The sequence below is a fragment of the Eulemur rufifrons genome, chromosome 14, assembly GCF_041146395.1.
Source record: "Eulemur rufifrons isolate Redbay chromosome 14, OSU_ERuf_1, whole genome shotgun sequence".
Taxonomy (NCBI): Eukaryota; Metazoa; Chordata; class Mammalia; order Primates; family Lemuridae; genus Eulemur; species Eulemur rufifrons.
In genome coordinates this window covers 16,016,903-16,042,712 of record NC_090996.1, presented here as the reverse complement: position 1 = coordinate 16,042,712, position 25,810 = coordinate 16,016,903, and the positions used below count along the sequence as shown (strand labels likewise).

The following is a 25,810-nucleotide window of genomic DNA, read 5'->3' as shown; positions in this document are numbered from 1 at the left end:
TGGGGCTTTAGCAAACAATGACACGTCACGACCGTTCATCAACCGTAACCACGTCCCAGACCACCAGAGTGAGGAGGTAACAGAGGACGCTGCCGGGCAGGGGGAGGTGGCGGGCGCACGAGGGAGCTCTGTACTTTCTGCTCAATTTCATAATCCAAAACTGCCCTAAAAATAGCTTATAAATTTTAAAAAATAAAAATTAAGAATAAATAGTATGTATTAAAATCATACCTACTATATGATTCCATTTATGTAATATTCTTAAAATGCCACCATTACCAGAGATGAAAACAGATTGGCAGTAGAGGCCACGGGGTGGGTGTGGCTTTATGGGCAGCACAGGGAGATGGTGTCGCACGAATCTACACAGGGGACAGCGCAGAGAGCGACACGCACACGGCACTAATGCCGAGTTCTTGGTCTTCACGTTGCACTGTGACTACGTGAGGTGCTGCCACGGGGAGCTCGGTGACAGACACATGGGGCCTCTCTCAACTACCTTCCCCCAAGATCTGTACTCGCTCTCCCCTTAGCCTCCCTCGGGGCTCAGCAAGTCACCCGCCATCCCTGCAGACAGGGGCTGCCTCAGGGCACCACCTCCAGGCACCCCCCACCTCACAACCTGTAGGTCAAGTTGTCTGCCATCTGCCCCACTAGGAAGGACCCCTGGAGTCCCCCATCATCACCGTGGGGTTCACTGTCAACAGCACCTAGGCAGTGCCGGGCTCACGGGAGGTGCTCGAGACAAATTTGTGGAGTGAAAAGTTTAACGAGTTTGGGTTTTTCCTTCACAATTCCCCTTCAGCTTTCCAATTTGAACATCCTAAGTCCCGCTTAAAGGTCAGCCTTTCTACACCCAGAGAAAATATCACAAAATACTTTGAACTGAGCAATAACAAAAATAACCCACAGCAAAATTTATGGGGTCGGCACTCATGACAGAAACTCTCAGGAAAGGAGAAACAGAAGAGGATTGCTCCAGCAAGCAGCACCTGCCCGACACCTGCACACACCACGCCGCACGGCGAGTTACGAAGCTGCCCCAGGATCTGAGGGAGACCAGGCGTCACTACCAGCCAGTCCTGAAGGGCAGCGGAGAGGGAAGGCCGGGACAGCACGGCTCTCGGGGCCCCGACAGTGCATGTGGCAAACCACCGGCGCAGCGAGGTCGTCAGGTACAGGGTCAACAGACAAGACCCACCCGGATTTCCAAACACCGGTAACAAACAGACAGAAGATAAAAGCCTTAAAAGATTAAAACTGCATCAAAAGTAGAAAATACTCAGGGAAAAAATACAGTGAATACAATGATATGTAAGACTTCTACCCTAAAAACCATAGAACTTGTTGAGAGACATTAAAAGACCATTCAAATAAATGGTAGACTATATAATATAATGTTCATGGTTTAGAAGACAAAATCACGTTGGGTTGTTATTTCTCCCCAAAATAATTTTAAAATTTATTGCAATCTTAATCACATTCCGGCAGAGTTTTCGTGGGAATTAACAAACCGATTCTATATAAGGATATGCAAAGGAACAAAAATAACAAAAGAATCTTAAACAACAAAAACAAATCAGGAGGATTTCACTAGCAGGTATCGAAACATTACAACGAAGTGCTGAGGAGGACAGCGTGGTCAGTGCTAGGAAGCGGACAGACAGACAGAGCCAGTGGAGGACACAGTCCGCAAGCTGAGCCACCCACAAAGGGGAAACAGCATGACACGTGGAGAAGGTGCCAGATCAACTGCGTGTTTAACAGAGGAAAAATCAAATCTTCACACCTATTTCACATCATATTCAAAAATCAATTCCAGATTCACATTAGATCAAAATGTAAAATGTAAAACAAAAAAGTGTTTAGAAGAAAACAGTTAAATATCTCCATGACTTTGGTAGTCAAGATTATTTGATCAAGACTCCAAAGGTGCCAACAGAAATGTAAGAATCAATAAGCTAGACTGCATTGACATTAAAAACTTCTGGTCAGGCACAGTGGCTCAAGTCTGTAGCCCCAGCACTTCAGGAGGCTGAGGCAGGACAATCACTTGAGGCCTGTAGTTCAAGACCAGCTTGGGCAGCATAGCAAGACCCCATTTCTACAGAAAAAAAAGAAAAAAATTAGCTGAGTATGATGGCGCACGCCTGTAGTCCCAGCTACTAAGGAGGCTGAGGTGGGAGGATTGCTTGAGCTCAGGAGTTTAAGGCTGCAGTGAGCTATGATCGTGCCACTACTGCAGCCTGGGTGATACAGTGAGATCCAATCTCTAAAAAACAAAAAAATCTAAAATTTATGTCCAACAATAGACAAAATTAAAAGAGAGAAAAAGCAAGCCACAGACTAGGAGAAAATATCTGAATACATACCTCCAACAAAAGTTCTCCTATCCAGGATAAAGAACTCCTACAGCTCCGTAAGAAAAAGGCAAACAACCATTTAAAACCCAAAAAGGGGATGGGGCAAAACCTTGAGCAGGCAGGTCACACGAGGAGAGATCTAAACGGCCAACACGCACAGAGAACGGAGCCCGACTTCATGGCACATCAGGGAGATCAGAACCACACTGCACCACGACAGCCCAGCCCCTGGGGAAAGCCAGAGGCAGGAGGGACCTAGAGGACAGGAACTCATCTCACTCCCGGGAGGAGCAGAAGCTGGCACAGTAGCTCTGGAGACAGGTGGCAGCAGTCCCCCGAACCTGGATATGTGCCACACCCGGGCGTGCCCGGCGCAGGTCAGCCCGGGGGCTGCACCAAACACTACACATATAAAACATTCACAGCAGCACCAATCACAGTATCCTCAAGCTGGAAAGCAGCCAAATGTCATGTGCAATCGAGTATATGGAAAAAGTGATATATTTATACAACTGAAAACAGCGTAATTTTAAAAATAACGAATTTCAGCTATACCACAACAACAGCATGAATCTCACAAAGAAGGTTATGGAGCTGAAGCCAGATACAGAAGAGTGAGTGCAGGCTGTGTGATTTCATTCACGGCACCTTTAGAAACAGGTGAAGCCAAAGCCAGGGAGGGGCTCAGCCATGACTGGAACCCGGCTCGGGGGCTCTGGGGGCTGTGGGCTACCTGCTTGCTGACCTGCCCTGGGACTGTCATCTCTGCACCCTGAACCTCAACACGGATCAGTGAGAAAAGCACTCCCATGGCGCAGGAAGGCGGAACGTGGACACACGAGGAGCCACGTTCCACAATATCCCGCAGCGCTGAGACGGCAAAGCCAGGAAACCGAAGTGTCCACCCAGAGGAGAAGGGATAACTAAACCACGACATATTCATTCCATGTAAGATTACAAAAGCAGCGAGCAGAATGGACCACGTTAGCAAGGACGAATGTCAAGACAATAATGTTAAAAACAAAAAGAAGCCACAGAACCATACCATGTGATAAAGCTAAAGAGAACAACGAGGGCTCGACCTGCCCATGTTTAGGAGATCGGGAAGTTTCTCCATGGAGGTCGCTTTCTATTTCTTACCCTGGGAACAGAGATATAAGTTTGCTTTATTCTTTAAACCATACATACATATTTTAGGCTATCTTTGCACATACAGTGTTTTCCATGAAAACGTGTCAAAATCAAAAGGACACAAGGGAGGGCAGGTGGAGCCCAACTGCCCGCACCAACCCAGCTCTCGGGCTAACAGTCAGCAGAGTCACTGGACCCTGGGAGCCCCGGCCCCACCTGGCCCCACCCAGCTCCAGTCCCACCGCTCCAGGCTGTGCAGGAAATCTAGTACTTCGAAAGACAGCATTTGGGTAGGTCAGGGTTTTGAAACAAACTTAGGCCAACTACAAGAAGCGGTACTCACCTGGAGAAAACAGCGACCTCCTCTATTGCTGAAAAAGGTATAGCGGAAGTTGAACCTTATTAGGGTGGTCTCTAAAGTGTAAGCTCCCTACATTGTGTAAATACAAAACAAATAGGTATAATCTGATTCTACTGCATTTCCCCTTTACTCACATGACTTACAGGACTACAAACATGCATGTGACTCCACTATATTATCTTAGAGGAAAGATGAAAATAACTCATTAAAAAAAAAACTTTCCAGCAACGTGGGCCCATCTCTAAATCCCTGCTGGGCAAAGTACAGGCTGCGCAAGGCGCCCACAAGGCTCTGCTCTCTCTGTCCACGGGGTCCACACCCCCCTCTGCCTTGCCGGGGCACAAAGCCCATTGCCTGCTCACGTTCCTTCAGGACACACAGCACCACTCGAACCAGAACCACCCATGGTCTCGGCACGCAGGGGCAGCCTGCCTCCACTGCTCCATCCTAACCACAGCTCACCTTCTCCAGGTGACGAGGGGCCTGTCACCACCCTACAGAGAAGTGACTAGATCTCACAAAACCACAGACCTGGGAGAATCCCAGAGAGCTGATGTGTACCTTTCTCGCATTATGGACAAAAGAGTGGCCTGCCACGTTTCCTGCGAGCGGGTAGGCTCCGTGAAAGGCACTGGGATTCGGCAATGAACACAGACACATCTTGTCCTCGGCCCTGGAGACGGGGCCGCCCTGCAGCAGGCCCAGCTGAGACGCTGAAGCCAAGGAAGCTGGTGCGCAGCTGGACAAACGACTGCGACAGGAAACAGCCACGGGAAAGCCCCATCTGTAGGCAGTTTCTAAGTAATTATGGGCAATTTTTAAAAGCAGTCAAGTGAATACAGGGAATACAAAGAGCAACATTTATTCAAAATAAATAACATAAATACCAAAGTCCAGCCAGAGCTCCTCAGCCAGGAAAGGACAGGGGATGTCAGGGCAGTGTCCTGGGCAGGAATGACCCTGGGAAGGGAGGAAGTCCTGGCAGAGTTAGTGAAGAATATGCTGAGAGACCCCTAAGCTAAAACCATCCTCCTCCGCCCCAGACTCTGTGGGAAGGCTCGAGAATGTGCGGACAGAGTCTAAGGAGGCTGCTCTCAGGTACGGCCCCCTCGCAGCTGGGCGGGCTGAGAGCTCAGCACCAAAAGAGCCACTTCTGAGCAGGAACAAACAAGGAAGGAGGCAGGAAGGGCCTGGAACTCTTCCAAGGGACCCCTGTACTTCCTGCCTACTGTCCCTAGATGTGATCTTGAACAGCAGCAGCCAGGAGCCCTTCTGTGAGCCAGCCATCCCCAGACCCACAGCGTCCGAACTGCGCACTGTGAACATGGCCACCTGGCACCCCTCGACTCCCCACAGCACCCCATGGCTCCCCTCAGCTTCCCACACCTCCTTTCGGCACCCCACGGCTCCCCAAGACTCCTCACGGCTCTCCACGGCTCCAAGGTCCTGGCCACTTTGCCGAGGCCCACATACAGCCCCAGCTCCAGGCCCAGCAGTATTTACTAACTGAGGAAACTGTAGGATCATCAGGAATGTTTGTGGAGGGTTTTCTAATTCACAGAGGATAGTCTACCAAAGTGAGCAGATCCTAGAAAGTGAGAAAACCAGGAGCAAGGAGAATGTTAATTACTGTCACCTCCGCCTCCAGAGAAGGTAACATTCTTGCTCACAGTAACACCCAGCTGGTGCAGATGTAAGACACTTGCCCAGAGCTCAAAATCCAGACCTTCTAAAACTCTGAAATACATGTATTTCCCCACTTGAGGGTTTCACAGGGCAGGATGTCACCATGACAACCCAGCTACGTGCTCTGCAGCTGCCCTGTGAGGCTCCACTCCACACCAAGTGCCCGGAGCTATACACCCAACAACCCTGTTCACCAACAACCAGGGTACCTCCAAAGAACAATCCGCTCCAGAGTCGGGAGATGAGGTACTGGAAGGGGAGGGAGGACGACTTGTATTTCATTAAAAAAATTTCCTGCTAAAAGGTAGCCTTACGTTCTATAAACAAGATTCTGCGACCACATTATGGAATATTAGGGGCATGCTAGAAATAGCTCATTTCAAATAGGAAAATGGTTTGTGTTCACCCAGTTCTAGAAGCCAATTTTCAATTGCTTAAAATAGTCATGATATTTTACCAAGGTAATTATACTCTTAGCTATCAGTAACAATTAAATCCTTAGACTGGAGCCGCTTAATAAGGGTCTCAAAATAAAATTGCATATTCCAAGCACCATACACTTAAATGTCAAGCACACAAATAGATGGGACGCAGAAGCCAGGAGCTCCACCACCCGCCTGATCCCAGGCCAGGGCACTGTACCCTCCCCAGATGGGTGGGAACCTCCCAGCAAGGACAGGGAGAGACCAATAACCAGAAAACCCCCGAGGTCCAACAGAGCCTCCCTGGGGGCACCCTGAAGAGAAAGTACCGCTCGCCCGAAGCAAGCAGGCGAGGGGTCCGGCATGCCCCAGAGCCGAGCTTCTCCATCAACCTCCAGAAACCATCTAGTGGCCAAGCACGCAGCACCCTCCGCACAGCCCGGCCTAATGAACAGCTTCATCACACCGCCGGCAGGGTGGACCCCGTGTCCCAGGCCCAGAGGCTGCACAGGCTATTGGGATCGATCTGGCACAAGCACGCCTCGGAGGGACAGTCAGTACAAATAGGCAGTGCCAGGCAATCAATACCACCCTCTCGGTAACTCAGAGCAAGACCGTGAGCACAGCATGGGCTGGGGTGAGGCCGATTTGGACTCGAAAGTGCCATCGGCTTCTAACCTGCTAAGCAGAAGAGAGGAGAATGGAAATTTCCTGCCTTGGGAGCTCAAGGCATGCACTTTAATGGCAGAAGCTTCCCGAGAAGGAAGCTGGGCACAAGCCACACAGAAGCCCAAGGGGCTCAGTTTGGGAAAGGTGGGGGCTCCCAGATGATGAGAATCACGAGTGGTTCCTCATCACGCCAGGGCACTGCACACTAGGATGAGATCTGAACAGCAGAGCAGGGGGCTCACACAATGACCAGCCACAAGCCAAGCCCGGCCCACAGGAACACGCTGATGCACACGGTGACTCAGAGATGGGACACATCCTTTAAATATTCATATTGCTGACTTCTCTTATAAGACCCAGAGACTCCCCCACAGGCTGACTCTCTGTGAGGCCAGGCGGAGCAGACCCCTGTGTGGCCATGGCCTCCGCCTCTTCCAGCCCACTGTGCTGCCTGCCCAGCCACCAGGACAGATGCCATCTCCCAGCCCCGACCCCTGGCCCTGGAAGTGTCTACCTGACAGGGCAAAGGGGCCTCATGGGTGTAACTCAGGTGAAGGACCTTAAAATAGGGAGGTTATCCAGGATTATCTGCTGGGCCAGTCTGATCACATGAGCGCCCAGACAGCTACGGCAGACGGAGAAGTGAGACAGACCTGCAGCCTGAGGGTCTCGAGCCCCCTTGCTGGGGGGCAGGGGCACACGGGGAGCAGGAGAAGGGGTGCAGTTCCTCTGGGAGACAGGCAGCCAGCAAGAAAGCGGTCAGCCTATAGCCACAGGATTGGACTGTGTCCCAACCCTGGTCCCTCCAGAGCTTGTGGATGAGGGACAAGGCAACCAGCAAGGAAGCAGCCCGCCTACAGCCTCAGGACGGGACTGTGTCCCGACGAGATGTGTCCCCTGGAAGAGAGCCCCACAGCTGACCCAACACCCTGATCCCAGTCCTGCGAGACCTGCCAGAGCATGGGACCAGCCATCTCCCCAGAATCCAGCCCACTGAACTCCAGGCTCTGCACTGTTGCTGTGGCGGTCTGCGGTGATGTCATGGCATCAAGACAAGCTAGTGGCCCCAGAGCCTGGGGAATGACCACGCTCCCCAACGGCATCCCAACCCGTGCCTGCCCCAGGGACAGGCTTTCCTGCCTCAAGAGGAACTCAGGGCCTCGGTGCCGGGCAGCCAGCCAGCAGCCCAGCCCCACAAGGAGAAGCTTGTCCCCACAGGCAAAGACGAGGTGAGTTGTGGGGAGAACTCCACCCCTCGCCTGCCCAGGAGCCTCCTGCCCCAGCTCGCAGTGGACAGCCGAGGATCTGGGATCCAGAGATTGAGCTCAAAAGGTCACTGCCTGACACCCTGCAACTGCACTCCTGGGTGTCTATCTATCCCAGAGAAATAAAACTCACGTCTATACGAAAACCTGCACACCACTACAGCTTTATTTGTAATAGCAAAACCTGAAAACAATGAAAATGTCCCAAAACTGGTGAACAGTTAAAAAAACTGTGATCCACCCACACCATGGAACATGACTCAGCAGCCAAAACGGACAAACTACTGACAAGAGACAACTTGGGTGGATCCCAAGGGCATCGTGCTTAGTGTCCAAAGCCAATGTCAAAGGTTCTGTACCGTGAGATCCCATCCACACGACATTCCTGAATGACAGGAATTTACAAATAGAAAACAAATTAGCAGTTGCCAGAAGTTGGGGATGTTGGGGGCGGGGGTAGCACAGGGAGACCTCTGTGGTGGTGACACTTCTGTACCTGGACCATGTAGTGGTCACGTGACCCTACAAGGTGGGGATGGAGGCTTCTGTACCTGGACTGTGCAGTGGTTACATGTCTCCAACGTGACAAAAGGCATAGAACTACACATACGGTACCAGTATTCAATTCCTCATTTTGATTTTCTACTCTGGTTACAAAAATGTCACCACTGGGAGGAACTGCATGAGGCATACAAGCAGCCTCCCTGTACTACCTTGGCAACTTCCTATCAACATATATTTCAAAATAAGAAGTTTTAAAAAACCATCAGTTGGTGCTACCAATTCTGATACTGCTACACATTTTCGCTAGGAGTGAACCACTGAGTAAATGGATGGTGAGCGCTGGGGGCCGGGCTCCTCGCTGCGGGAGTGTGAGTCAGCACACGGGAAGGATCCGCGTGGCCTGCGCTGGAGCTGAGGACGCCAGCACGAACTCGTGTTCAGTGTAACAGACACAGAGGGCTGCACGGAGAAGCACTTACAGACGTGTGTAATTACATGAGTTAGCACACATATGTTTCCTGGCTCTCTTAGCTGAGAAGGCCTCGAATCAACAGCACCCAACTATCAACAAACACATCTGGAGCCCAGATCTTGGTTTCTAACACCATTCTGCAAGCAAAGGAGGCAGGGATCCCTGGAGAACGGCTGGTGCTGGGACCAGGCAGGAAACATACAGCAGGAGCCTGGAGTGTCTTATAGCACAGTCTTAGCACCAAAAGGATAGAGGTGCTCAAAACCAACAAATCACAAAGACACACAGAAACACACACACACACACAAACACACACACACACTCAGTCACATACACAAACACAGACACACACAGACACACATAGACACAGAGACAGACACAGACACACATAGACATAGAGATGCACAGACACATACACACAGAGACAGACACAAACAGACACACAGAGACACACAGACATACACAGAGGGACACACAGACACAGTCGCAAAGACAGACAGACACACACACACACACACATGCATGCATGCACACACACACACGCCTCACACAACAACAGGGGCATGTCAAAAGGACCCAGGAGTCAACTGACAGAGCTGCCAATGCCAAAGCACCACAATACAGAAGCATTGCATTAAAACCCAAAATCTGAAATAAATACCCACGAGACCATCTGCTATAAACAAATGACTGAACACGTAAACACACGAGGGAGCAGAGACAAACTTCCCAAGCTGAGGACTCTCCTGTGGACGCTGTGCCCTCACGCAGGCGCTAACCCCTGCCCCGCGCCTGTGGGCCGTCGGCCGAGATGTGCTCCCGAGAGCCACGTGGAGAGCGTGCAGGGGCCTGCGTGGAGAAGGCGCCTCACCCTGCAGTCTCCTCCCCAGCACCCAACCCCAGGCAGTCACAAGGAAACATCAGCTCACTCCCAAAGAGGACGTTCCACAAAACACACAAGCAGTCTTCCTCCAAACTGTCAAGGTCATCACAAAGGCTGAGAAAAACTGTCAGAGCCAAGAGGAGCCCAAGGAGACATGACGCCTAAATGTGACATGGCGACTTGGACGAGGTCCTGGAACAGGAAAAGGACATGAGTCAAAAACTAAGGGAATCTGAAGAAAGTATGAACTCCAGTTTGTAATCACGCATTGATGCTGGTCCACTGACTGCATCAGATGTGCCCCACTAACGCAAACTGTGACAGGGGACACGGTGCAGGGAACACGGGAACTCTCTGAACTCTTCACAATTTCAAGGAAGAAGAGAAGGCCCCACCTGGGAGTCAGGGAGGCATCCTCCAAAACTGGGGGGGACCGTACAGTGGAGAGCCCTGGCAGCCCCTGGCCACCTGGCTGAGGGCGTGGCCATGGGGGGAGGGGGGACTTGAGCATAGTGCAGCCCAGGTAACAGGTGCACACACACACAACTGTGCGCAGATCTTAGAGCACTCAGTGTGTGCCCAGTGCCACGCTAAGCTCTCTGCATATACTACATATGTGACAGAGAGAGAGTCACTGGCTTGTCAGTGGAGGCAGCAGGATCTGGCTGGGGTGGGGTTGCTGAGACAGCCAGCACAGGAGGGGCTCTGGGCCCCATCAAGGGCCATTCTGGCCTGTGAGGGCCCATTCAGGAATGAGACCTTGGGGGAGGACAGAATGAAACCGACATCTACCCATGAAACTTCTAAACCAGCTTCGTCAGCCTCATGCTGGATTCCCCTGACAGACTTGTGCTATGTTCTCAATATCTGTGTCTCCCATCCCCCAAACTCTCTAACTCTCGAGGTGATGGTATTAGGAGGGGGGGCCTCTGGGAGGTGACCGGGTGGTGGGAGCAGAGCCTTTGCACGTGGGACTGGTGCCCCGTGCCATGTGAGGACACAGCAAGAAGGTGCCAGCTGTGAACAGGAAGTGGGCTCCCCCAGACACTGAACCTGCCAGCGCCCCGACCTTGGATTTCCAGCCCCCAGAACAGTGAGAAATAAAGGTCAGCTCTTTATAAGCCACCGGGGCTATGATATTTTGTTAACGGCAGCTGAGAGGGCTGGCATGACCTGCCGGAAGCCGCCTCTTCTCCTAAGAGAGCTGCACAGTCGAGGCCGCCATGGACACAGCTGACCAGTTCGTGGGCCAAACTTGAGAGATGCTCACAGCTCACATGCTGGTGGGCACAAGCCCGTCCAGAGCACGGGCAGCTCTGTTTCCTTGGCACAGAGCTCCCCAGGGCTCCCTCAAGGAGGGGGCAACAGACCGTGTCTTCTGTGGGTCTTGTATGCCGCATGAGCAATGTCCACACAAACATCCACGAGGCTGGTGCACTAAGCCACTGCAGCGGGAAAGACCGCAGACACACCTGAAGGGACCCCAGGTCACCCAGTCTGAGCTGTTTGTTCTGCAGATGGCAAAGCAGAGACCCAGAGGGACTTGCCGGCATCTCTGAGATCTCAGAGAAAGGCCAGGCTCTCCTGCACTCCTCCACCCTCTGGAAGCTCTGAGAGTCCCAAGTCCCAGGACCACAGCACAAGCCCATCCCACACCCCGAGGTCAAGTTAAGGTGTCCTGCTGTCCTGCTCCCACCCCAGCACAGCCTGACTCCCCCATCTGACAGCCAGGCCCAAGCGCCTCCCCCGGCCGTCAAGGTTTCCTCAGGCTCGGGCCACAAGCTGCGCCCACAGGCAGACCTGCTGACCACGCCCTGTCCTTCCCTGGCTCCACAGGTTGGACGCTGACACCAGCAGCACCTTCATGACAACATCCTTCCACTCCCCCAGTCTCAGTTCTGTACAAGAAAAGGCCAAATTCTCCACGCACACTTCCATAAACAGTGAATCCTCAGGTCTTTGCTTAAACAGCACCTCCTGAGACAATCCCCTCACAGCAGCCTGTGCTTGTTCCTGTAGGGCTGGCTAGTGGGCGCTTGCTGGTTGCTACGTCCCAACCCCAAATGTGAGTCCCGTGACGGCTGTGCCCACACGTCTGTGCTGCCCACGCCTCACGTACCTCGTCTGGAAGCTCACACTGGCAGACACATGTAGGAACTCAGTAACCAACCGAGCAGCATGGCGGGGCTCTCTTCCTCACCAGAGAAGCAGAGAACTCCGACGGAGCTGCCGTGTGAGGACATTTTTGGAATTCTCTCTCTCTGGGGTCCACCTGCAAAGCCAGGGCTTCAGAGTCAACATGTGGGGCCGGCCCCAGCCCATGTCCCAGGAAGCCCCACGTGACACCAAGACGAACATGAGGCTTTCTTTTAAGACACAGCATGGTGCTGCCACGGAACGTGCTGGAGAAGCTATAAAACAGCAGCTTTTAGTAGCTGAAATATGACTCGTTTTCTAAAAGCTCCATAAACAGGAGGTCTCAGTAGCAAAGAGCCTAGGTTTTCATAAAAAACAATTAAGAACAGGCAAATATTTGTCAGGCACAACTCCTGGTTCTCCCCAGGGGCACCATCTTTCCCCAGGACAGGCAGGCGGGCAACACAGCCCCTCTGCCTACTCAGCATTAGCTGGACAGCTGGACACCCAGGCCTGGCCTGGAGAGCATTTGGGGACAGATTCGGCTTTTTCCTGCCTCATCGTCTGAAATTTCAGCATCCAAGCCATCATTTTAAACAATACTCACAAAAGCCATTCACGCTCCAGAGCCTCTGCTTATCAAGCCAGACATCAGAGCCCCTTCAGGCACGGGACAATTAGAGAGAACACGGCGACCGAGTAGCCCACGGCCGGCTGGAAACAAGAACAGATGCTGCCCAACACACCTGGAAACAAGTGACAGTCTCCATCCCAAAGCCTGGGCCAAAAACCCACTGCAGCTTAATGTGCACTCACTGGGTGGCAGAGGAGGAAAGACCGCTCTGCCCACCGCGTCTGGAGAGGCTGACCCACTGAGAGGGACACAGGACCCTGCAGAGGGTCAGCGATTGCACAATAAGCTCACCCCGGGCATGACACCAGGCCAGGCGTGGACGCTAGAATGCTAGAGAGGAACTGAGAAACGCGGGACCCACACCAGGCTCTGAGAGTGCCACGGGTACCGGGGCTGGGGGAACTCTCGGCAACCTGGGATAGACGTGCACCCCCTGACCAAACTGCCAAGACGCTTTCCTGCTGGGGGTGAGGATCTTGTGCTGATATGAGCTTGTGGCATAAACCACCGGTGGCTGGGAAGTGCACATAGCTTGGCAGAGACCTTGGGAAGGCAGGTGCACAGAGAGGAGAGGGCGAGGATGGACGTGGGCAGGGAGGCCTGGCTGCCCCTCCTCGAACCCGTACCTTTGTGAGCAGCAGGACTCGCTTCTGGAGTCTTCGAGCCAGCGCCTCGTGTGTCTCACGCCTCTTCCTCTCCTCCAGCAGCTGACCACGGACCTGGCGGACCTCCTCCTGGAGCTGCTGCCTGGCCTGCTCCAGCCCCCGAGCGCTGCATGGGAAAGGCAAAAGGGCAGTGTGATGAGGCCTGGCGTGACCACCCCCTACCCCGGCCCAACGAGAGAGCCCACCAGGACATCCTAAAATAGAGCTGCACGTGCAACTACCCACTGTCATTTCCTCACTCCTGAATAGCTACTTAAGGCCTTTCAGGAGTTTCTAGATTTCAAATAGGCTCCCAGGGTGATCCCAGAACACAGCAGGCAGGGGGAGGGGATGCTCAACTCCACACACAATGGAAAAAATTGTCAGCAAGGCAGTGCTTGGGGAGACAGGACTTCTGAATGAGCTAGATTGCAAAGCAAGCACTTCCCATCTGAATCACGGTCGGCACAGATGTGCAACATGGGGGGAATCGAGTTCGAGGCACCCAGTGGGGGCCTGTTCCAAAAACACTCTGCAAAGCAGAAACCCTAGCTGGTCAGTGAGCACTGTGGACCCACGGTGCCTCCTGCCAGGCCACTCCAGAGAGGCCGGGCTTAGCTAAGCCTCTCCCATTTTCTTTCAATTCTGTGTTTTAAATGGTCCCTTTTCCTGGCCAAGCAAGGTGGCTCACACCTATAATCCCAGCACTTTGGGAGGCTGAGGCAGGAGGATCACCTGAGGCCAAGAGATTGAGACCACCCTGGGCAACACAGCAAGACCCCCCCCACTCTATAAAAACAGAAAAATTAGGAAGGCGCAGTGGCGTGTGCCTGGAGTCTCAGGTACTCGGGAAGTAGAAGCAGGAAAATCACTCAAGCCCAGGAGTTCAGGGCTGCAGTGAGCTATGATCGTGCCACTCCAGTCCAGCCTGGGCAGGAGCGAGACCCTCATCTCTTAAAAAAACAGAAACAAAAACATCCCCTTTTCCCTCTACGTTCCCCACAGCCTGTTCAGGAGGTGGTTACCTCTCACCTAAGTAACCGCAACGGCCTCTCAACGGCTCTCACTCGGCCCATCCTCCACCACTGGGTACCCAGCTGTCTCTTCAGACCACAGATAAGGTCAGGTCGCTCGAATTTAGAAGCCTCTAGTGGCTCCCAACCAGTCACAGGTGAACCTCCTAACTGTGGCCTGGCAGTAAAGTGCCTCGATCACTGGCCCCAGGGCCACCTCCTGACCCTGCTTGCCCTGCACGTGCCCAGAGCCAGGCGCCACCCAGCCTGACCCCAACACTGACCACAGGTATCCAGCCTAAGTGGCTTCCCACGATGCTCAAGCCCCAGACCCAACACCGCCCACACGGTGGTGCTCCCCAAGAATGCTCCCAGGACAGGACCCAGCCGGGGTGGGGAGGACAGACACCCAGACAAGGGCAGGCAGCAGGGTGCGTTACAGATAAGGGTAGAAAACACGACGTTCACCCGATTTTTTTAAGTAGCAGAAACCTCTTTCCAACAGAAATCTTAACTAAATCTCAAAAAAATAAAACATAAGCAGAATATTAGGATTACGTTTTAAGGTTACATTTGTGACATTTAACTGAGGTGTCGATTGGTGCAGACAATGAGGCTGCTTTGAAAATGTAAATGTGGCATCCACAGTTTCTATCCTACTTTGATTACTCAGTTTCGGGAAAGCCTTAGTTCACAGGGATGGCAGATAATGCTTTCTTTGGAAGTGGTCTCTACCCGGCTTTTTCTATTTCACATCTGAGTGAATATAGGGTTTTCTCATTATAATTTAGTATAATTCTTTAAACAGTTAAAGTATAACTTGAAAGTGAACATGAATCAAACACTTATGGAACTTTACAAGGAACCTGGTGGCACTCCTGGTCCAGCCAAGCACAGCTGGGACCCCTGGTCTGGACCACCTTGGACCAGCCCCACGCAGAAGCCTCACAAGCCTACAGACACTGGAACCATGTCCTGGCATCTCATTTCAATATAGCTGTGATGTGGTATTTGGCCTTCCACCGCTTTCCTGGCACGCAACTCCTAAAATCCTCAGATTCTCCAAAGTGATGTGTCCTTTCATACCTAATGAGTGACAGGTGGCTGCCACTTCAGGATCGGGCTGGTCACCAGAAAGAGCCAGGCAGGACTAATGAGCTGGGATTTTCTATTCCACCCCCAACTCCTGGGGAGGGAAGAGGGGTTGAAAGTTAAGTTGATACCAATGACCAGTGGCTTAATCAATCATGCCTAGGTAATGAAGCTGCCATAAAAACTCAAGAGGACTGGGTTCAGGAGCCTCCAGACAGCTGACCCCGCCCCGAGGAGGTTCCTGGAGGCTCCCCGCCCCTTCCCCACACCTCGCCCTACGCACCTCTTCATCTGTATCTTTTGTAACATCCTGTATAATAAATTAGTAAATATATGTAAGTTTCCCTGAGTTCTGTGAGCTGCTCTAGCAAATTAACTGAATCCACGTGGACGTTGTGGGAATCCTGATTTAAGGCTGGTCAGTGAGAAGCACAAGCAAAACAGCCTGGGGCCTGCGACTGGCATCAGACCTAGGGAGGCTCGGGCAGGGGACAGAGCCCTCGCCCTGGGGGTTTTGACCTGACCCTGGGTGCAGGTGGACATGAATCCCACTGGAGCGCGCCCAGCTAGTGCTCGCTGCAGAGCTGCCTGCCTGCTGGGTGGCCGGGGAAACCCACACATTTGTTCACAGAAGTTTTCCGTGCTGAATGCTGTGGTGTGAGAGCAGAAGGAAACAGTTCTGAGTTTTTCCTAACGGATTACCACCTTACACTAGTATCTAATCGCAATGCAGAACTGGCTGACTGCCACCTCTGCCACCTCTAGGTGCTCCACAACCAAACACATAAAGTAAAAAACAAGTACAAACATTCATGGAAATAGACACATTGAGAGGCTATTCTGAATTCCAGTTCAATTTAAAACTATTCATAGGCCAATTTAATAATCAAGGACTGTGAAATAGACTCTTGAATCACTGAACTCAGGTGGGGAAGTTCGTGGCACTTTAAATCACGGCTCCAGTAAGGGTAATTTAATTAGAAGAACGACACCATTCCCTGTGCTCTGTTGTGATGTTGGGCATGCACAGGCACAGACCAGCTGAGGGTTGCTGGGAGGCTGCCCTCAGCACAAGACAGTTTGGAGCAACCTGAAGGGAGATAGGCAAATCCCAAACCCTGCATCTAGGGTGCATGATGCCCTCATATCCATGTGGGGGTCACACTTGGGGCTGGAGCCCTCCCCACCAAGAGCAGGTACAAATAAACACATGCCACACGATAAATGCTACCTTCTCAGAGCCCAAACCTCTGCAGCTTGGAGGACCTGGCTCAGTGCAGCAGAGCAGGTGCCAACAGTGGGTACCAGGAAGCCAGCCTCAGCCCGAGCCTCGGCCCCTGGTAGGGGGGTGCAGGGGGAAGAGAGCAGGCACTAAGAGCTCAGATCCCAGCCCAGGCCTGAGGGACAGGTTGTAACGTGGGGTGTGTCCGGCAGCATCTGTAGAGAGAAGACAGAGCCTCTAAGGAAGCTGGGCCGTGCCCAGGCTGGACACACTCACTCGCAGGTTATCAAGGAAACCTCTCCTCTCTCAAGGGCAAAATACTGAAATAAGGACAGGAAGAAATGAAGCCAAAGAAACCCAGGTTCCTAGAGGAGACCTCGGACAGCAGGCAGGACAGCACGGGGACAGCTGAGAAAAGCCCACCTGAGGGCTGAGCACAGGTGGGCCCCGCAGAGACTGGGGCCACGTCCCCAGGGCTGACATGTAACTGGAAACCAATTTTTCTAAAAGATGAAACTAGATTTAAAAATCCAACTTCAGCACATAACAGAGAATGAACTCTCTGCGCAGCCTTGCTCGGAGTGTCAGCGATCCAGACTGACCAGCGCTCACCCACCCAATCCATTCCACGACGGAACACGCACACGGTCCGGCTGGGAACTGTTCCAGGCACCAGAGAAACGGCGGCGTCAGCGCCCCAGCGAGACTTCCCAGGGCCTTCCTCCCACCAGGGACACAGCTCAGGCAAAGGAACCACATGCACAGAGAGGTGTCAACGTGAAGCTCAGGTGACCAGGTGTAAAGCTGCCAACTAGGAAACGGAAAGGGGAGGAAACAGAACCCTAAGGTATCAACTGGGCAGCAACTTCAGAAAGTAGCTACCATTACTTGGGCTGTGGGAACAAAGGGAAGAGGTTGAAACAATTAAAATTCAGAAACTCAGAGGAAGATCACAGGGAACAGAAACCTGGACCTCTGAGGGGAGGCTCTGCTGGTGTCTGAGCTGGGGGGACCCGGACCCAGACCTCTGAAGACAGGGCAAGCCTGCCGGAGCCGCAGAAGCTGCAGACTGGGTTCTGCAGCTGCCGGGGAGCGAGGCAGTGTCGCTGACGCACCCCACAGGAAAGGAAGGGGCAGGCCCTGTGTCCCCTGCAGCCTCGCCCTGGGTCTCTCCCTCATGTCCCCATGGAAGTGCTGCCAGAGCAGCCATGAGGACTGCCGATCCCAGCACTGCAAACCGAGCACGGAAAAGGGGCTTTGGAGTTGAAAGATGACAACTTGGTGACTGCAATGGGCAGAAGACAGAGAAAAGCAAACAAGCATGAACTTTCTGACATCAAGAGCCCTCGTGGGAGGTCACAGAGACAGGGGGGAGCCGGAGTGAGGACTGGCAGGGAGGGGATCCTGGGAAGCCGAGGAGAGGGCAGGATCAGAGAACATTGTCAAGGTTGGAAGGACCCGTGCAAAGGACACACAACCGTTCTGGATGTTTGCTCTGCTGCGGAGAGAGCAGCGGACAGGGCTGTGCTGGGGTAAGAAGGCCGGGACCCCGGGCAGAGCATGCACTCACTCAAGACGATGTCCAGCTCAGGGCACGGTCCTGAGCATGCAGGGAGGGACTGTAACAGCGAAGCCCTGGAGAGCTGAGAGGGCCCCACGCGCTGCCCCAGTGGAAGGGCCGCCTTCCACAGCGGTGCAGCCTTCCAGTGGCTTCTGAAGCCCCTGCGGCACACAGCCCTCCCCACACTGTACGCAGAGGGCGCGAGCACACGCTCAGGTCAGGGAGGCTTCTGCCACCTCCCCACAGACCCCACGAGGGACCTTGCCGCGGTTTACCAGCACTGGGGGACCAAGTCCCAGAGCGCCAGCCTCAGCCCCTGCACCCCAGGCCGCTGGTTTCTCTCGGCCGAGGATGTTCTCACCATTCAATCTCAGCCTTTCTTCTGAAGTAGAGAAAACTCATAAAAAATTAAGCCTCTAGTTCCATGCTCAAGTTGAACTCTGAGGTCACTGGCATTTCTGTGAACCTTTGGGAGCTCAGAATGAAGTTCTTAGTTCTTAAAGGAGAAGCGGGGCATGTTTATCGATCAGTGCTTTCTGAGCCACAGCTGCTGAGGAAACAAGGCCTGGCTTTTGAGACGCCAGCTCTGCACTGTGACAGGCCACTGCCGTCCACTTTAATGTAATCTTCATCAGAAAACTCCCAGCCTAAGAATATCTACTTTCAAGGAACAATGAAAGGATATAATACGTTCTGAAGCGGCAGGAGACATTTTAACGACCTTCCTCGAGACACTGCCGATGCGGCTCTTCCCTCCAGTGACCCCCGCATCCAACATGCTCTGCGTCTGTCTTCTCCCCACTCCCACCTGCCACCCTGAGCGCTCACCAAGGCCAGGGAGGAGCATCCGTACAAAGAGATACCACAAGACTCTCTCCAGAAACGACAGGGGCCCTGCGGTGCAGAAACCCGCCCGTGGCACGGCCACGAGAGATTGGCTCTGACGTCCAGCACACAAGCCACCAATGTTGGGGACCAGGACAGGCTGGTGCCACACACCTAAGAGCAGTCACCCTCTCTGGAGCTCTCGCTCGACGCTCAGGATGGTGTGAGGAAGGGCTTTGCACCCATGTCACGATGCCAGGCACACAAACACACAGGGTATAAATGTGCCTCGACAGCCATCCCCAGGCCCAAATCCAAAATGACAATTCTGAGCTAAGCACAACCTTGGCTGTGGACTGAATGCTCGTGTCCCCCTAAATTCGCACATTGAAACCCTAAACCCCAGTGTGATAGTGTTTGCAGGTGACTGGGCCATGGGGGTGCAGTCCTCCCAAGGGGGTGTCTTCTTAAGAGTCACCAGAACCTGCTTCCTCTCTCTCCCTCCGCCATCTGCAAACCAGGAGACCCCTCCTCAGACCCAGGGGCTGTGGTCGTGGACTTCTCAGCTCCAGACTGTGAGAAATAACATTTGTTAAGATCCCAGTCTATGGTGCATTTGTCATAGGAGCCCGAATGAAGACAAACTTCTAACCAGTGACACTTGGGCGAGATGTTCGCACACAAGCACAGGATTATACGAAAGCTTTATTTGTAACGACTGCCCAAAAATATTAACCCGACACAAGCGTGAACCCACTGGTGGTCTCCAATGGGCCAAGATATGAATACAACTGCATGTGCAGGTGTTTTTTAGTAATCATATTTTTGCTAAAACTAGGAAAATAATAATTTTATTCAAATTTTTGCAAAATCCCTAAGAGCACCTTTATTCTTAGAAGTCTGAACTGAGAGGGCTGGCATCACTCACTGGTGCCAGATCCCACGTCCTCGAACTTCCTCACACAGCTGGGCTTTATTTCTGCAAGTATGGCCCGGAGGATAAGCCACGAGCAGACACGGTAGCCAAATGTCTGAGAGAACACGGGAGAAAGCGGTCACCTCCGACCGGGCCGGGGGCAGGAAGGAGTGAGGCCCACACAGGGCTCCCCCTGTGCCAGCAGGTGGGACCTATTGGCCAAAGCTTGGCTCCTTTTCGCCAGCTGTGGCCAAGAAAGGCTTCAGTTTCCAAAATATTTTTCAACAAAGACTAAAAAGGTCACAGAGCTGAGCACAGAGAAGCACGTGGCTGTGAGAGCCCCCTTGGCCTGCCGGAGTGTGGTCAGCAGCAGGAGTCAGAGGCCTGGAGCCTGCCCCTCCCCGGCCCACACCGCCAGCCCTCGGGAGGCTCTGCCACACCCGGGCCGAGGGCATTGCAGAGACCTGTCCTTACCCCCAAGGTCGCTGTGCTCCTTTTGGCACCAGTTTTGGCGCCTGACAAGGGCGTTTCCACAGGAATTGGACAAGAAGCCACAGACAGGGAGGCGCAAGGCCCACAGCCACGTAGGAGCACCTGAGAAGGACGTACCTTCTGCGGAATCCTGGAGCATGGGCAGGGAAGGACCTGCCTGGACCAGCGATGGGATGGGGGTCTCGAGACAACGAAACCAACCCCAGTCAGCATGTGGGACAGTCAGGAGCTGGAGGGAGCCAAGGCGGGCTCAGAAATGAAGCCAAACCAGGGACCCTCCCAGCACCTGAATTCCACCCCCACCTGCCTGGCCACTTGTGCCAGAACCCAGGGCCCTCCCAGCCCCTCCCACTGCACACAGGCCCCCCGCAGACCCTCCACACACCCCTGGAGCCAGGGCTTCCCCCCACCTGCACCACCCACCTGGTCTGAGGCCTCCTCTTGCCACCTGTGCCCTGCATGGCCCTGCTCACCCCTCCATAAAGCAAACACAAGCCCATGTCCTCCCAGCCCCCAAATCCACCTGAGAAGGTAAACTCACCCACCTGCGCTTCCCTCTGCTGACTTCCGGCTGTGGGTTCTCAGGACAGCGACCCCGAGGCCAGGCCCAGCTTCGCCTCACTTGTACCCACCCACAGCCCAGTAGCCACTCCCCAGCGCACCCCGCAGCAGCTGCACCACGCTCCTTCCCACTCCACAGACGGCTACACGCATGTCACCTCAGGCTCGGGGCACACCGTACACTGACCTGAGAGCTCTCCCACATGCCCCATGCGTGGTCAGACCCCCTTCCCTCCCATCCTGTTGGATTAAGTCACTTTTCTCACTCCTCACGGCCTGTCCTCTCCCTCCGTGCCAGGACTGTGACAACAGCATGCACCTGTGCCAGGCCGGCTCCCCCGAGTGCAGTCCTCCAGGCAGGTCTGTCTGTCATACTCCCCACTCTACACCCAGGTGCTGGCACAAAGCAGGTTTTCAACAAGGCACTCTTGTCACAGGTCATGAGGGTGCCCAGACAATGTATGAAGGGTGACTGCAAAGGCTGATCCCTATAGCTGCTCACAGGATGCCCAGGGAGGGTGCCTGCACCTTCAGGAAGGGGTAGCAGTGCCAGCAGGTCCCAGCCAGGTGTCGGAGAGGTTTGTGACCCATCAGGCACAGCCAATGTGCAGCTGGAGGTGTGAAGCCAGCACACGGGGAGAAGGGCAGGCAGCACTCTGTGCGGGTTCCAGGGAGCAGATGGCAGAGGACCCCGCGCGGGCCCAGGAGCCTGGGGGAGCAGAGGGAGGATCCGCCCCACAGACGGCTGGGGCCCGCTCAAGAGAGCCTGCCCTGCCCTGCTCTGGAAGAATCTGCTGATTCTGAAAGGGGATATAGTCTGCCAGGACAGCCCCCAAGCCACATGTACAGGTTCTCCAGTCACAAGAAATGCTCACAGAGCCGTGTTTACAGGAGCCTGGCGGGGAGCCACATGGCAACTTGGCAACAGGGTGGTAACATTTTAGATGGAACACAAACTGGTTTGAGAAACGCTCTCCCAGAAGGCTTCGACTTCTGCTTCCCAGCCAAGAGAGAACTCAGGGAAAGGGACCCCTCCTGCCATGGGAGCCTCAGTCACGCCTGGGGGCCAGCTCGGCAGAGGCAGGCGCTGCAAGCCCTGGGACACTCCCCAGAGGGGAATCCACAGCTGTTCTGGGGGGAAGGAAACAGGCCCTGGGATCCACTGGGCCGAGGGGATCCCGCGCCCACGGGAACGGACCCTGCAGCACCTGACCAGTCGAGCGGCTCTGAGCACCTGGCTGAGCTCTCTGCCCTCCACGCCCTCACCGACACCAACCTGGCCAGATGGGGCTACGGGAACTTAGTAAGACAAGTGTGTACCGTGCATAGCACACGAGCAAGTACTCCACGAGCATCGATCCCCGTCCCACGTGCTGCCTTGATGTGGGGTCCACCGTCTGTGACCAGCTAGGGCAGCGGAGCCACGGCTGCACCTAGAGAGACCTCCCTAAGAGCTGGCTGAGACACACATCACAATTTATTTCTATGAACGTAACAGGACTAAAGAAAGCAAAGAGGTTGGTGGCCAGGGTCTCCCTAACAGTCCGAACTCAAAAGTTATGTCCTGAGCATGTCTGCACAGAGCTTTCCAGTTGAAATGAAGCTCCTATGTACACAATCCTACTTCATCTCCACGAGAACCTGCAAGGACAGGTCACATGGGTGACAAGGCTCGCCAGGGTCACCCCGCAGGAAATGACTAGCCCCATCTCACATTAAACCAGGAGCCCTGGCCCCTAGGAAGGCACTGACTGCATGGCGAATGACACAGGTGGGCACTCGGAGGTGGCAGAGATGGGCAGCCGCTCCTCTCTGCTCCCGCCCTCCGTGTACCAGGTTCAGACCCGAAAGGGACTGGGTTCCCAAGAGAGAGCAGCTCCCCTATCGCCCCGGGACACCCAGGCTCAGCGTGACACACAGCTGCTTTTATTTACGCCATCTAATTCCAATTTTAAATGCCTCCAAGTGTCATTACACATTTCTCTGGAAAAAAAAAAAAATCCAAACAGCGGAAACAAAACCAGAGAATGAGAAAAGCAAAGGCTGAAATAATTACCAATCACAGGGGCGGCCGAGGGAGCAGCTCTGGGGCCACGGTCCGGCCCAGCTCCCTCCTCCCCAGCGTTGCCTCTGACTAGCTCTCTGTCCCCAACAACTCATCAATCCGAATCACCAAATTCAATTTGCATTCCCAGATAAACAGAGGCCACACTGTAAATACTCACATCTGACCTTGAAATGTGAGAAGGAAAATTGCCCTTTGCGATTTCAATTCAATCCCAACCATAATGGATAATCTAATTTAGCTGAGCAGCTACCAGCCTATAATTACTGGGTGGGGCTGCCTCCAGGGGAGGGTGCCAGGCATCGGCAAGACAGTAAGTTCACCCCCAAACCCGGGACCCAGGAACCGAGGAGGGCAGAGATCAGAGGGCAAGTCGCCCCTCATAGCTTTACTTAACAACCACCAGGCACCCTCCAGCTGCGGCTTTCAGGAAAAAAAATGGGAGCCCAGCCCTGTGCTTGTGCCGTGACCCCTCTGGGCAGCTGCTGAAGTCCCTGCTTCAGCGTTCTAGTGAGCTCACCCCCCGCCCACTCCCTGACACATGCACTTCCAGACACACATACACTTGCTGACACACACTCTCTTGTTCACACTCACACGCTGGCACACGTGGCCCTGTGGTCCTGCCTCCCCCCACCCCGTGTCAGGTGTTCTCAGGAGCTTGTTCTCTGCTTTTTGTTTTTCAGTCTCTCGTTTTTCTTTTTGTAAGTTTTCCTGTTTTGACACCTTTCCTTGGCACACAGTGTGTCCGTGCATCAACCCCACTCTATCGAAGTTTCTCAAATCTTAAACACACCATCATGTGAGCCAGGAAACTTCCCAACACACCTCAGGTGGAGGAAACCACCCGTGTGGAGTGTGGGCTTCAGGGGCCTCTGGGAGAGGAGGGGACGTCTGAGATGGCCCCAGGTCAGTGCAGCCACTGCACAGAGGGCACAGCGAGGACCGGGCAAGGTCTGTCCATGGTGGGCAGGAGAGGCTGGTGGCAGAGCTGGGGACTCCAAAATCTGGCCAAGTTGACACACGGTGGGGAGAGGAAGGACCACACAGCCACATATGCCATCGTGTGAGTGTGAACAAGAGTGTGTGTGTCAGCAAGTGTATGTGTGTCCGGAAGTGCATGTGGTGGGGGGGGTGAGTTCACTAGAACGCTGGAGCAGGGACTTCAGCAGCCACCCAGAGGGGTCACGGCACCAGTACAGGGATGGGCTCTAGCCAGTGTCCCCTTGGCACCTGCATGAGATCCTCGCGCAAGCGAAAGGCAGCAGTTCCAACAGGAGAGCCAGGCCAGCAAAGCAGAGGAACAAGGGGCTCAGACACAGGGTTTAATTGAGATCGTGCATCAAATCGGACAAGCAGTTAAGAGATGAGACAGAATAATCTCACCGACGTCTCTCTTTGGAATCACCCGATAGCCCAATTAGCAGCTCTGACGCTGAGGTTCCAGCGCTGCGGCAATCGATGGCAGCACGCGGCCCAGCAGAGCCAACCGCCCTCGCTCAGCTCAGCCTTCGATCGACACCTGTGCTCGACATAATCCTTCCAGCGGTTGAGGTGCTGCCTGATTGATAAAGCCCATTCGGCCTGTTTATTTTCCCATTGATTTTGCTGTCCTCGACCAAAGCACCAGCAGTCAGTGCCCTGTTAGGTGTGGCTCCCTCATGGGGACTCTGCCGTCACCCGTGGGGGGAGCCCACAACCCCCTCAATCAGGTGTGCAAGGCACAGGGGCTCTGGGGGGATGAGCTATCTCTCTGCTGTGACATCCCAGGTGACCAGGCTGAAGACTCGGTGCTGTCACTCTGCTAACAAAAAGAAATCTCCAAATTACGTCCCACACTGAGTAACAAAAATCAATGGGGAAAATGAGATTTTTAAAAATTATTAGCTCCTCTTTCATTGTTTTTTAGTGAGAGCTGAGAGGAGGGAGGCATGTGCTCACCGATCACTGTGTCAACACGGCAACTCCTTTATTAATCTCACTTCCTCCTCACCCCAGGCTTGGGGGCTTGGAGAGCTGACACTTGACTTGAGAAATGCCAGCTCTAAGCAGTTTATTTCCTCTTGAACTTTAAGAACTGACTAAGACAGAAATGACCTTTAGAAGGCAAGGTTCGTGCTTGTCGGAATCGCTGGAGCACTTCTCTGCTTACACAACACTCAGAGGTGCTGGGCGAACGGCCCCGGCTGGGGGTGCGACTCTCACCGAGGGTCTGACAGTGCCCCCTCGGCAGGTGAGTCAGCAGAGGAGCCCAGGGTGGCCGGGCTGGGGTGGGGCCAGCACGGGGCAGGCTGCCAGGAGACTCCAAACACAGCTGGACAGCCAACTGCACCTTGATTCCTGCGGCAGGGACGAAAGAGGAGTGAGCACTGAACGTCAGCCAAGCCTGGGACAGACCTGGCTCAAACCTGGACTCTGCCACTCGCTAGCAGCAGGACCATAACCAAGACGACCAACATTTGCTTCTCAAAATTCTTTGGAAAAAAGCACCTTGTAAAAAAACTAATATATTCCCTGACATTTAGCAGAAGCTCCTTTTAATCTTTAAGTAATTTTTGTTGATCAATTTGAGTGTCTGCCAGGATACCTTCTTATGGACTGCTGAGGGGTGTTCCCGGTGACAATGAACTCAGCAGTTTATTTAGTCACAAAAGGCGGCTCTGGCTCCAAGAGCCAAGAAAAAAGGTCAGACAGGAAAGCTGTGAGTCTTGGGACGGGGAAGCTGCTCCCGAGTAGGGCAGGGGAAAGCTCCCTGGAAGAAGCATCCTCAAAGGTCATAAAGAAAGTGGCCCCTGACCAGGGCCTCACATCACAGTGAGGGAAACAGCAGACGGAGGTGCACAGCAAAACCGCACAGGTTAAAAGAGAGACCAGAGGACTGCAGATTTCTGCA

At 53.7% G+C, this 25,810-nt stretch overlaps 1 protein-coding gene across 2 annotated transcripts in view; it reads right to left on the bottom strand.

Moving 5' to 3' along the window:
* Nucleotides 1-25,810, bottom strand: part of MAD1L1 (mitotic arrest deficient 1 like 1) — a 368,629-nt gene that overhangs the window by 222,102 nt on the left and 120,717 nt on the right. For both annotated transcript variants that reach the window (XM_069486644.1, XM_069486645.1), the window contains exon 12: nucleotides 13,153-13,297. In XM_069486644.1, coding sequence (XP_069342745.1) covers nucleotides 13,153-13,297 — 145 coding nt within the window. The remainder of the gene's footprint in view (nucleotides 1-13,152; nucleotides 13,298-25,810) is intronic.